At 45.4% G+C, this 12,414-nt stretch overlaps 1 protein-coding gene across 1 annotated transcript; it reads left to right on the forward strand.

Annotated features, from left to right (window-relative positions):
• Positions 1–5,793: 5,793 nt before the first annotated feature.
• Positions 5,794–6,102, forward strand: N7473_003835 (GIY-YIG nuclease family protein; the record flags this gene model as incomplete). Its single annotated transcript, XM_057149775.1, has 1 exon — positions 5,794–6,102. One exon carries the CDS (start codon positions 5,794–5,796, stop codon positions 6,100–6,102), a length of 309 nt encoding a protein of 102 aa, XP_057013429.1.
• Positions 6,103–12,414: the final 6,312 nt, after the last annotated feature.

Here is a 12,414-nt window from a genome sequence, read left to right on the forward strand (position 1 = left end):
TCCTTCGCAAAATTCACTCCCAAGAACGGCAATCCGTCGACGGACCTCGCCTTAGAATTCCTGTCCTATGCAGATGTCGCCCGTAGGTTATCCGAGCAACTGAAGTTTGTGAATAATCATCGTGCAGGTAGATTGCGAAACAGGAAAGCTCTTTGAAATCATACTGAAGAATTTGAACCTGCCTTGTCTCTTCTTCTGCGCGAGAACACTCTCAATTCTCCTATCACTTTGCCATAAACCATTTGCTACGGAATGGGTGTCAGTTTCTGCTATTATATAGTCTAGAACAACGATACTCACAGGAATACACTTGGAAATGAACTATGTAACGCCGGTAATGACTAGCGACACAGACGCAAATAATATGAACCACCTCCAATCTGGGTTATCTTGAAGGAGGTCCACGTTTATGCTAAACAGGCTCTAAGGATTCCAATCAGTCAAGGTTGTCAGAAAAGGTATCTTGAGTATGAACCGCTCTACTCACCGAAGCAAATATCAGCGGCAGGAAAATAAACTATCGAGATTGATTACAAACAAGCCCCGCAAATCTTGGAAGATTTCACTCACAGTAATCCAGCTAAGACGCTTAAAACTTGCTGCCTCGTTTGTGGAGACCCAAGCAAGCTCCTATGGAGTTGATGTTAGTGCCTGGAGGAGAATCCTGCAAGGTAGCTTATAATCTGCAAAATATCTCGTACAGCCTGCTCTATATAGTCAAGCTTTGCGGTCACTTCCAGGTCGAGTTCGCTGATTTCTCCTTTAAGCTGCGATTGATGTTTTTCTTCAAGTGAACTATTAGCTTTGACTACTGTGAGAAGCCCCTCGATGTGCGATTGCAAACATTGTCGGAGGTCTGCACGCTCTAAAGTATTCCTGGCAAGCTTATCGACTAGACCGTAACTTCTACCACGCTTTTTGACTTGATTATGTCGCTGAAAAAAATTCCTCATGAATTAACGCTATGTTTTAGTCGTTGAAAATAAAAGAATTTTCAGTGAACCTACTAAGGCCTTAACTCTTGCGTTTGTATTAGAACAGGTTGCTTTCCACTTATGGCGTAGAGCCTTAAGGAACAGTCCGAAAAAGTCCGAAGGATCATTTGGTAACTAGCCGCTCGGAAGTATGCTGATGAACCTATAAGCAAGCCCTTCTGCCGTCGTTATGCTAGTCTATGCGATACCCTATGAATAGTCATCTTTCTCTTGCTTGCATGGAAAGGCTAGCGAAATATAGGTTACCAACCGATGGCCAGAATCTTCGTGAGTATAGTTCTAGTAATAGCCTTCATTGTTGAGCTTGTTATGAACGCCTAATCTCCACGGTAAGAGCGACTATATTGTTGGGTTATCGCAAATACTTGAAAAGTTAGGAAAAAACTCTCCGTTTCCAAATAAGATCCCTACTCACTATAGCCTTGCCTCTTTAGCTCCGGGCAACTAGTCGCAGTGGAGTTCATTGATTAATTCCAAATGAAAGCCGCGGTTTTGTATCCTCCTGGTGATCTGAATCCAGAAAGGTTCTGGCTCTTCTATCGTAAACTATTCCCGTGACTGGACAGGCTTGAGGTCTGATGATGGAGCATTGAGTAATAGATCTACGACAGCTTTGCTTTGCGCTTTAAGAGCATATTGCAAAGGGATCTTGCTAGTATGGTCCCTGGCGCCCAAATTCGCATTAGCTTTGATCAAAGCTGAAACAAGTTCCCGGCTTCCCTTAAGATATGCAAGGTGTAGAGGAGTCCTTCCTTTCTCGTCAGGCTGGTTGGGATTATAGCCAGCCTGAAGAAGGCTGGTCACCAAGCCCAAAACGTCGTCTGGTTCTATTTGACTTATACCTTCGACCAATAAATGCAAAGAAATAGTGTCACCGTCTTTTAACAGATCAACTGAAGCCGTACTTCCCCCCTCTAATGCCCAGATTAATGGAGTCCGGGAAAATGTGTCTCCGGTTCCATCACAAATATTCATGTCCACTCTATCCGCCTTGTCCTTGACCTGTAGGAAACAACGTACAACTTCGTTGTCTCCATACTCCGCTGCCTATAAGAGCCAGTTGCGACCGCTTCGATCCTTTTTATTTGGTGTTGGTAGGTTGTAGACTAAAGCCTGGAGACTAAAAGGATTTACCGTCTTATTAAGCGCTGGCCGGCTTAAACGATTTGGAGAGCTGGTAAACAAGGTATACCTTGCTCTGAGAAACCACCAAAACCCTGTATGGCCTTCGTCATCTGAAATATGGGGATCTGCTCTATTCTCGATGAGCATTTGTATAATCAGGGTAAATCCACGCTCTGTAGCTAGCGAAAAGGGAGTGCGACCTTTTGTATCTTGATGGTCCACACATACTCCTGCTACTCTGAGTAGGAGCTCCGCTGTCTGCTTATGATTATTCGCAACAGCACAGGAGAGCGATGTCCACTTTCGCTTATCCTCTGAGTCGATCGCTGTATTCGATTTGAGTAATTGGTTCAAAATGTTGATTTTACCAAGACTTGCTGCTATCATTAAAGGGGTTCGGCTAGTCGCATCTCGAGAGTCTACGGAGATTCCTGGGGCCTCGAGTAAAACCTCGACTGCAGCGTTGTGTCGCTTTCTAACAGCCTATGCTAGCGCTGTTTAACTCTTTGCGTCAACCGAGTTTACGTTTGCACTGGCATCAAGTAGTACCTGCAAAATGTTGATATGTGCGAACTCTGCCGCAAGTAATAATAGAGATTTTTTTGTTAGATGATGATTGACGGAGAAGTGCTTAATTTCCAGCAGAATATCATCTGGTAGAAGATAAGTTTCAAACAGCCACTTACTCAGGGTAGGCCATCTAGTTTCATCTAATGCCTGTATATCCGCTCCTGTATTGATGAGAAGCTTGGTTATACCGATATCTCTAAGCTCTATCGCCACAGATAGCGGGGTGCGACCTTTAACGCGATGATTAGCCAGACTATTGTTAGCTTCGAGTAGGAGTTGAACAGTTTCTATATCCCGGCGAAAAACTGCCCATAGTAGTAGGTTACGTTCAATCCCGATTAATCGCCTTCCCTTTTCTTTTGTATAGATTAGGCACTATATACTTTCGGCACTCCCAGTCTCTGCGGCGATTGATAAAGAAGTCCGACCGCTGATATCTTGATGGCCGCTATTCACGTCTCCAATTGAGAGGAGGTATTTTGCTGTTTCAAGATACTGCCTCGACACTGCCCAGAATAGCGGCGTCTAGCCTTTTGAATCCGGTAAATTGATATCCGTATTAGATTCGACGAGAATTCTCACGTGGTCAAGATACCCAAGCTCTGCCGCTAGTGACAGCGAAGTACGGCCTTTATTATCTATCCAGTCGAGAAGAGCCCCTTTATCTATAAGGAGCCTTAATGAATTAGTAGGACGGTATTCCACAGCGAAGAAGATGCTTGTTCGGCCGTCAGAGTTGCAGAAATTCAAGTTGAGTCCTTCGTGCTGCAAGAGTTCATTGAGCACTCTCTACTCTGATGTCGCCTTCGCTAAGGGTGACATACCGTCTATCTAGAAATTGATGTCCAGCAATGAATCTCTCAGGTAATTTTCGAGCTTTTTGATGTTTCTCTTAAGCAGTTTAGGTCTCCTTTTTGTAGACGTGATTACAGACGTGATCGTAGAAAGAAAATCTTGCTAAAGTCGAGCTCGAGCGACCGCTTCCTGAGAAGAATCATCGTCACTCAATATGGATTCCATTTTCAATAGATCTTTTTTTGTGATGATTGTAGTCGGAATTGATGTTTTGGGTATCACAAAAAGAATCTCAACGTACCTAAGGCTTAACGGGCATTTCAGGCGGCTGACTGAAATCGCTTTGCTGCCTTAGACTGAAGCCTATTTTGGCTAGCCGTAGATAATTTTAGTCTCAGAGGCGCAGATATGTTATGTGAGTAAGAATATGTACTAATATGTCTGGACAGGTTAAAGCGCTCTATTTTAACACTGAATGGTTTTGTTTCCTACCGCTCTCGAGAAGGAAGGCCCAGATCAGGTGCCAAGTTTCACTAGAAGCGAGCACCATGAACGTATAGCTCTCAGAAAAAACGGCAGAAAACTGATCGTTGATGGCCAGTGCCAACTGGAAGGGTATAGAAAGGACATTTGCGAAAGGGCTGGCAGCTAACGCCTTATGTGACGGGTGCTCTTCGCAGCAGGATTCCTGGCGCATTTAGCGCCCCGGTGGGTCTATGGGAGGCCTTGTACGGTTCCGAGAAAAAGTGCTCCTTGGGCTCTATTGCTCTGCTCCGGGAAAGTCTCCTTGAATTTCAGAATTTCAACTTACTATGCCTCTTCGAAAACGAAGAGGCTGGACTTGTTTTCTCGGGCGAGAGCGCCAAGAAAATAAGTATGAAAGAAGATAAGCGTGTAGTCACGTACTGTAATATGTCCAAAAAGAACACTTGACTATATCCCCACAGATAACCGTCTCTGGCCTTGAAATACAGGGTTGGCGAATTGCCCCTTAATGCCTTATCTATATACGTTCGTGGTCTAGTGTATCCCGCTCGGCTTTTTGAAAATTTTTATTAATAAGGAGACAATGAAGCTCTATATTTTCTAAAGCCTTAAAGCCTTCTATTATCCTTGGCTCTACCTAGAGATACGTATCTGGCTGCCCTGGCGAGCGGTGAGAATACAGTTATAAATCAGAATGTGTCTAGCTTGCCCCAGTCACTCGATTGTTCCTTGCTGTACATCAGCTAGCTTTACCCTAGTGCACCGCCCTGCCCCTAGTAATGCTGGTAGCGATTTGCACAAGTCAAATTGTCAAGAACAACAGCCTCAAATATGCTAACCCCTAGTGAAAACGTGTACTTTAAGAACTCGCCTTAGTCTTCGGAATTGGAAGTGTGGGCGGCGATGCACACAGGCAGGAATAGTATACGCTAATTCGATACCCGGAAAGAATCGAGACCAGATTAAGGCTTTGATTAAGTCTATGGTTTTCCTCTGCCAGGAATCTCCAGAACTGATCTTGAAGATAGAAGAGCTTAGCGCGCTCGCGAATTGTTATTCCCACCGTCGCAAAGATCCAGAAGATACCCGAAAGACAAAATAGATGGCTGCTTTTCCGGCGCAGCCTAGTGACGTGCGTTATGTCGAGGTGCAGGTCACGGAATTGCTTAGGTCTGCTTCTACTCTATGCGGTGCAAAAACAGAGTCAAATTTATGTCCGAACAAGATCGGAGGCCGAAAGGTTCAAAATTTCTAGAGAATAATTGACGAAATCGTGAGGCTCAGTATATACCACAGACTCTCAGATATTGACTATCATCTCGGAGTTCTGAAGAAAAATATGTACTGCTCCGACCACGAGCTTACTATGTATCTTAAAAAAGGGGATTGTTGGAAGTCTAAAATCCTGGGAATTTGCACAACGGCAGGCTTCGGTGTGGGACTGCCGACTCGGTCTGAGGTACCCTATGAACCTGAATGTAAGTCGTTAGGTTCAGAATCTACCGAGCACTACGACGGGTTTTATTTGAAGGGTCAATAAATATCAAGCTCGAGAATACAGGAAGATTTAGCCTTAGGTTTGCTGGAGGGGTTTAACACTACCCCCTTTCAAATCCTTCCAAGAAGGAATAGACGCGGCACAAAAACCCTGAACGACTATATCCATGAAAGAATCTGCCGAAATCTGAGTTCCCGGTATCGAAAACGCGGATATATCTATGCTTTTCAAGTAAAGAGTAACCCGGGGTATATCAAAATAGGATATACAACTAGACCCGTTCTCGAGCGCCTCCGATCGTTGATATTTGACTGTAACAGGGAAATGAAGGTGCTATTCCCTACTGCCCCTGAATCTGTGAAACCAGTGCCGAATGCCTGGCGCGTTGAGGAATTATGCCATACGGAATTGGTTGATTATCAAGTCCAGGTTGATTATACAGGGTGTTTGAGTGAGCATCGAGAATGGTTCCAGATCTCTGCTGCAGATGCATTTGCGGTGATTAAAAAATGGTCTGCGTGGATGAGAACCACACCATACGACCCAGTGCTCGGGAACTTGAAAGAGAAGGAGAAACGTAAAGCTGCGGAAATGGACGACTTCATGAGCGAACTAGCAAAGTCGGAAGGTTGAATAAAAGCGACTTTGAAAGTGTGGTCTAGGAACGTCTACAGTAGAGCATACTTAAATTCCAATTAAGTCTTTTTAAAGTAACCGTAGAACCGTGTCCAGACAGGAATAGTCGTTGGCTCGGTAATTAAATAGAGTACCTGGGCCCTCCGTAGCTTTAGGGGGAATGGTTCCCCGGCCAGTGTGGTCTCCGGGCTAAAGGCGACCCATCTCCAGTGCCTGAAGGTCCCTAGTGAGGGCACTCATTCCATTAGCAACCCCGTAAAGGCTCGAAGATTACGTCCGCTTGTTCTGAATCCAGTGGGAATTCGGAAAGAGTCCTAGATCATAGATGATGTGAGCCAGGAACCGTCTCCCGCGTAGGGCAATCAACAACCTCTCCTGTCGGTAAGCCAGACTGTCGGACGTCTGAGATCTGGCGACAGTCATAAGACTCTAGAGGTTTAAAAATTAGATGTGGGGGTATTTAGACTAAGGTGATTCAAAGACAGTTGTGGTTTAATTACTTCCGCGGAGACTCCGTGGTCGCTAAAAATAGGTATCGTGGTGTTTAAACCACCAGGGCCTTTGAGCCTCTGGGGCCGCCACAGCTCCAGGGAGATCGTTTTCGGGCCTGTGTGGTCTTCAGGCTAAAGGCGATTGATCACTGTCTTTTTTTCTTGCCCTCGGTTTCATTGCATGTCTAGACCCAAGTGACCCAAATGATGGTTTAATTGTGGTTTCAACATGGTTAATGGAAGAGAACGGCGGGCGGTGAAACCGCACTTTATTTTCAATAATCCAGGTGTTGTAAATGGAGTTTGCAAAATCTGGGCAAGAGCTGCTGGTTAAACATAGTCTTCACATAATTATCTGCGTTCAGTTTTTAGTCCCAAATCATGGGGTTATTCGACGTAGCAGTGTTCTGCTCTCGCCTTGGAGCACGGTTAGCGAAACCGTGACCTGGTGCACGTATAAAAAACTGCTAATACGCAGTAAATCTAGCCTATATCTAATTAAGTGGAATTAATCGACCGCTAATAGTATAGCTATCGAATCGCCTACTAATTCAGCCAATTAGATCTTAAAGATTCCTAGCGTATTAGATATCGATCTATCTAACGATTTCGGCTAATTCGGTCTATCTTCTTATACGCTAAAACGAGTAAAAGGATTAGTTAATCTCTAGCACCGGCGCCTAGGTTATATAAATTAAGAGATCCTATCTTATCCAGCTAATTACTTAGCTAATATCGAAATCGATACTATAACCTCCGAATCGGATATCTATAAGGGTTATAAGATTTCTAAGGCTAAGTAGTAGATCTCTCGGCGTCCGATCGAATCTAATAGGCCTTTCGAATTAATCCATTAGGATCTAATCTATCAACCGCTTGTTACGGACCTCAAAGAGGCGCGGGGGCCGCAGCTATTTGAGTAGCAACCGTGAACCAATCATTCCACGGACGCTAAGGATTAGCGTCGTTACGTACGTTTCGGTTTACTTGGGCAAGCCCCGGAAGGCACTAAGCAGAAGGGTTTAGGATAGGAGCCAGAATCGACCTACGGCTAACCGTCATAATTAATACCCGCTTACTCCACGGGACGGTTAGCGCAACGCAGGAAACGGCCGCTCTTTTACCCACACCAAGATTACACCCCAAATGCAAGAACCCGGTAAACCACGTGACATCTAAGTGGTAGATGGGTAGGACGGTATACGGGTAGATCGCGCCAAGGACCATCTACCACTCTACCATCTACCGCCCATACCACACAGGAAGAGCTGGATATATAAGGACACTCATTTAGCATCATGTATTTAGTTCTTCGCGATCAATTGCACATTGTTACTTGGTTACTACCTTTAGTACTTTGCACTTCACAGTTCACCTTTAAGACAACCCAACCTACAAGTAGGGGATTCACTTAGTAGCAATACTTTGTGATTGACTTACTTGGCGCGCACTTCTGGCACGTTCTGCAAGACGCTCAACAGGATCTATTCCGCAGTAAGGCCTTGCGAGGCAACGGTACGATTGAGAGACACTCTTGGAATTCGAAGTTGTGCCGAGAGGGCCGGAATTAGCCGTGACAGCACATATCGTTATTGTACCTGTTTACAACATCAATCTCAGGTAACTATCGCCCTTTTGGTATTAACTCACAGTGACCAGTCGGCTCCACGTAACATATAACAGCCAATAGGCTCAGAGATCCGGGTGGCCATATAGGCTAGCGGTCTAGGCTGGCAGGCTATGAATAAGGATGGCGGGGTATTAAGGCTCCCTTACCCATACTCATTGCCTTCCAGAAGATAGTTACAGTGCGCAACTCTTCCAAGAATCATACTGTAGTTGGTTTCCCCTGTGCCATGCTTAGCTTGCATGTAAGACTGGGTGCTTTGGTACAGGTTTTTCTTTCTGCGAACGTTTCTTATGATTTAATGCTGTTCTTCGGAGCTCTACCAGGGCATTGGGGTAATGGCTACACAAGATTGCGTAGTGAATATTGCACAGAACTAAGGTGGTGCGAGATCGCCTCTCTTTTGGGAAAGCACTCCAACCCTGGTAGTGACCACCAATCAGTACTAGTCCCTACGGACACTATTTTGTGTTTATAGAGTCTACTTCCAGCTCTATCAGCAGTACGTGAATATTGTATCCAGGCCCTCTAGTAGAATATTGACTTGACAGGCTTCGCCATCTGCAGTATCTTCAGCGCCTTTGGATAATAGTACTATATGAGATTGGATGCTTAAGTATCCTGTGCCAATTTCACTCGAAAGTTCCAGAAGGTTCCCTTTTACAGCGACCGGCATAAGGTCGTATCCCCCGTCACCAACCCGTGGGCCAACGATTCTCGCCTTAGGTAGAAGTAAAAGACAGCAAACATGTTCTAACGTCGTCCCCAATATTAAAACAGCTATTGTGGGTTTACATAGAGACAGAACGACAATAAACAATAGGCAATCGCTCCGCTCCCCTGTCCCTCCACACAATAGCCTGACAACCAATATACCTAATTCGGCCTAGTGGCACTATTAGCAACATCAAGAAAGACACGACGGAGTACAGTCTGGTTGATTAGCTGGTTGATGTCATTTGCCCCGACCCCTCGCTCGAAAGTTGGATTATAAACCACAGCCCACTAGGCTAGGTACGGATTCGTATTTTGGCCAAGTTGGGTAAACCAAGTTAGCGAGGGGTCAGCGTAAATGAATTACACACACACAACTGTACTCCGTAATGGCTTCGGCATTTTGTAGAAACCAGGAAGAGAGAGGGGTAGAGTTCTCCGGCCACAGAGTAGGTGTAGGTTGAAATAAATTTCTCATCATGACCTGGGGGGATGTGAAACTATTCGGAAATGCACGGACCCAGGCTTTAGGTGGAGAAGGTGCTTTTTTTTAGCCAATCCTTTCAATTCACCAGTCCTCTCCTTCTGAGGTCAGAGTTGAAACCAGTGGCTTTCACTGTTCACCTATTTCAACGTTTACTGCACCTTCTGGTTGATGCTCTGTTTTGGACTCTCAGATTAAGATTAAGGCCCATTTTCACCGCCTACCATGCCCTTTCTTGACCTCACGTTGAACTTACATATGAAAGGACAAATACGTTTAATTCGATCAACCAATACAGTAGAAGATAGTGGTCAATTAATCGAGTATCAACAGCATCTATGCCGGCCATCCTCACCCAACGCATGTTAGGCCTCACAAAAGATGGGGTCGGTAGTGAAACTGTACTGTTTAGGCTTTGTGACTTGTTTGAAAGGCGTGGGTGCTACTGGCCTCCTGGTATGCTTACTCGGCACGGTCGAACTATTATCCAGATAGTTGCCCTGTTCTGCAGGTGCCAACCAGCTTTACTGGAAGCGAACACTTGGCTACTCCAAAGTGGAGAGAGGAGTACATAGCAGCTAACCAATAGGATTGGTTCGTTGTTCCTTTCTACCCCTTGGAGCCACTCACGGTTCGCCAGTTTATGGCAGTCGAAGAGTGCCAAGATGTTAGCAATGCACTAGACAGTGAACAGCCTGGGCGTTTCGCTGATTGGTTTAACCGGATTGAGGCGAACTGGAAACTATTCACAGAACTGTGATATTATGTACAAGCAGTGGACCTTGGACTGTCCCAGAGTATGGATTCTGTCGGCAAATCGAGCTCCGCCTGAAAGAGCCAAGTATGACAAATCATCGACCTCTGCTTGGCCCATTGGCCAGGTTGATATCCTAGCTACATAGACCGCCAGCCTACATAGTCCTGGCTACATAGCCCGCTAGCCTATATGGCTCTGGCTACATAACCCGCCAGCCTATATGGCTCTGGCTACATAGCCAGCCGCCTAAGGATGCGTGAATCCTTACTTGTGGTAGGTATCCCTCGGCAGGGACGGGTATGGGAGTCCACCCTTTTGTGGTAGAAATCCTATGGGGGAATTTGCCCTTGAGCATTAAGTTACCCCAAGGTAAGTTGTACGTGAGAAAATTCGTTCCTGGATTTCAACATCATCGAGGGTATTTGCCCCTCAGGATCCTTGGCCCTGAGGAATAGTTGCCCTACGGTCATATACTCCGGCGAGAGCTCATTCCTGCGCTCCAGGGACCTGGTAGCGAGAAACTCTCAATGGTATTTGCATGCACGAAGCGAAAAACAGATTTTGTCCATGTTCTAGCACTCAAAGCGAGAATCAAGGTGATAATAAATAATCAATCATATAGCAAGGCCGGATAGATACAAACTGCATAGACAATGTGATTTCAAAAGCCATAGATTCTATCGCTCTATCCTTTTGCCCCACGGAGGTCCTTTTTACTTCTTTCAACTGGTGTTGGATAGTAGGAGCCCTAGAGGAGTCAGAAAAGTTCAAGCTACGAAGAGTTTAGAGAGACCGAGAGAACATACTAATTGAGTCCTGAGGAATGACCAAATCCCCGATGAGTCTGCAGAGAAGATAAATACTTCTCCTGACTCTCGAATCCGTATGCCTAAGCAGACATCTGCCCCGCACATTTCGCTATACTGTTGCAACTTATTTTCTAGGGTCATCTTCCGCCGGTCTCTTTTCTGTCGAATCGATTTCTTCGTACTAGAAGCCTTCGATCGTTCGCGGGGGGGGTCTTCGCCATAATGATTGTGAGATAAATGGTTCGAACGAGTTAAAAGAGGGATCAACAGGTTTGATGTTACTTATTTATAGTAAGCACTGGGCTGAGAAATGGAAATAAAGAAATGGAAAATGAGAAAATGTCAAAATGCGAGTATGAGCCTTCTGGTTCCTTAGAAGACCTCGATATGGCACCGTAATTGTTTCAGGGACAACGGGCCGCGATCTTGCCTCCATGACCAAGTGGTATAGTGTGCAATTCCTTCTGGTCTCTCAATACCAGAAGGTGAGCTGGAGGTGAAGATAAGGCATAGTAATTAGAGCCGTGGACGCTTGGCACCTTTCTAAATGTTGTTGGTCCAGGTGAACAAGCTAACCAATCAGCTTTGGGATGAGTTATCCCCAACCCTAACTGGCTGATTATAGGTTGAACATCTGCGATACCTTTTTTGTTCCCTTGCGACTTCCAAAACAGACCCCTGCGACTAAAGCGGATGCCTACGACTACCTAAGTGGATCCCTGTGATTACTAAAGCGGTACGGTACCTGCGAGTACTAGAACGGCTCACTGTAGACACCAAGGCTGATCTCCTAAAGCAGACACGCTATTTGTTCTGCGACACCGTTTTTGTTCTGCGACACCCTTTTGGTTTTATTTCCGATATAGTTCATAAAGGATTGGTTTTGGAAGAACTGTCATGATGGACCTTGCTCGCTTTCAAACAGACTTTTACGATACGGTACTACGTAGGAGGAGGAGGAGGAGGAGGAGGAGGAGGAGGAGGAGGAGGAGGAGGAGGAGGAGGAGGAGGAGGAGGAGCATGGATAGGCGTCACAAGCACAACGAGATCACCAGGTGACTAGGTAACACCGGCCGGTGAGCGACGCATGATGATGCAATCCCCCATGAGCCGCATAACTCTTAACCTTGTTGAGAATCCTCACGAGGCAGACAGGACGGAAATGATTGATTCCACCCTCTAGTCTTTCTAGCGCTAGGAAGGTCGAGTGGCAGATTGTTTGTAGGTAGACGCTATAGGAACTTCTGTATGTTAACCGTGCGATGAGGAAGTATGTCCGGAAAAGGTTCTCTTATCACAGTATCTTCAGTACCAGAGCTTGAGAATGTCATTATGGAAGAATATTTGGTAAGGGATGGGTTTCCTAGAATACCTATTGATATGAGAGCACACGAGTTTCATGAAGAAAATTTCAAGACCAAATTCAT

Source organism: Penicillium subrubescens, assembly GCF_028828155.1.
Source record: "Penicillium subrubescens strain IBT 31985 chromosome Unknown utg000002l_segment0_segment0, whole genome shotgun sequence".
NCBI classification, from domain to species: Eukaryota; Fungi; Ascomycota; class Eurotiomycetes; order Eurotiales; family Aspergillaceae; genus Penicillium; species Penicillium subrubescens.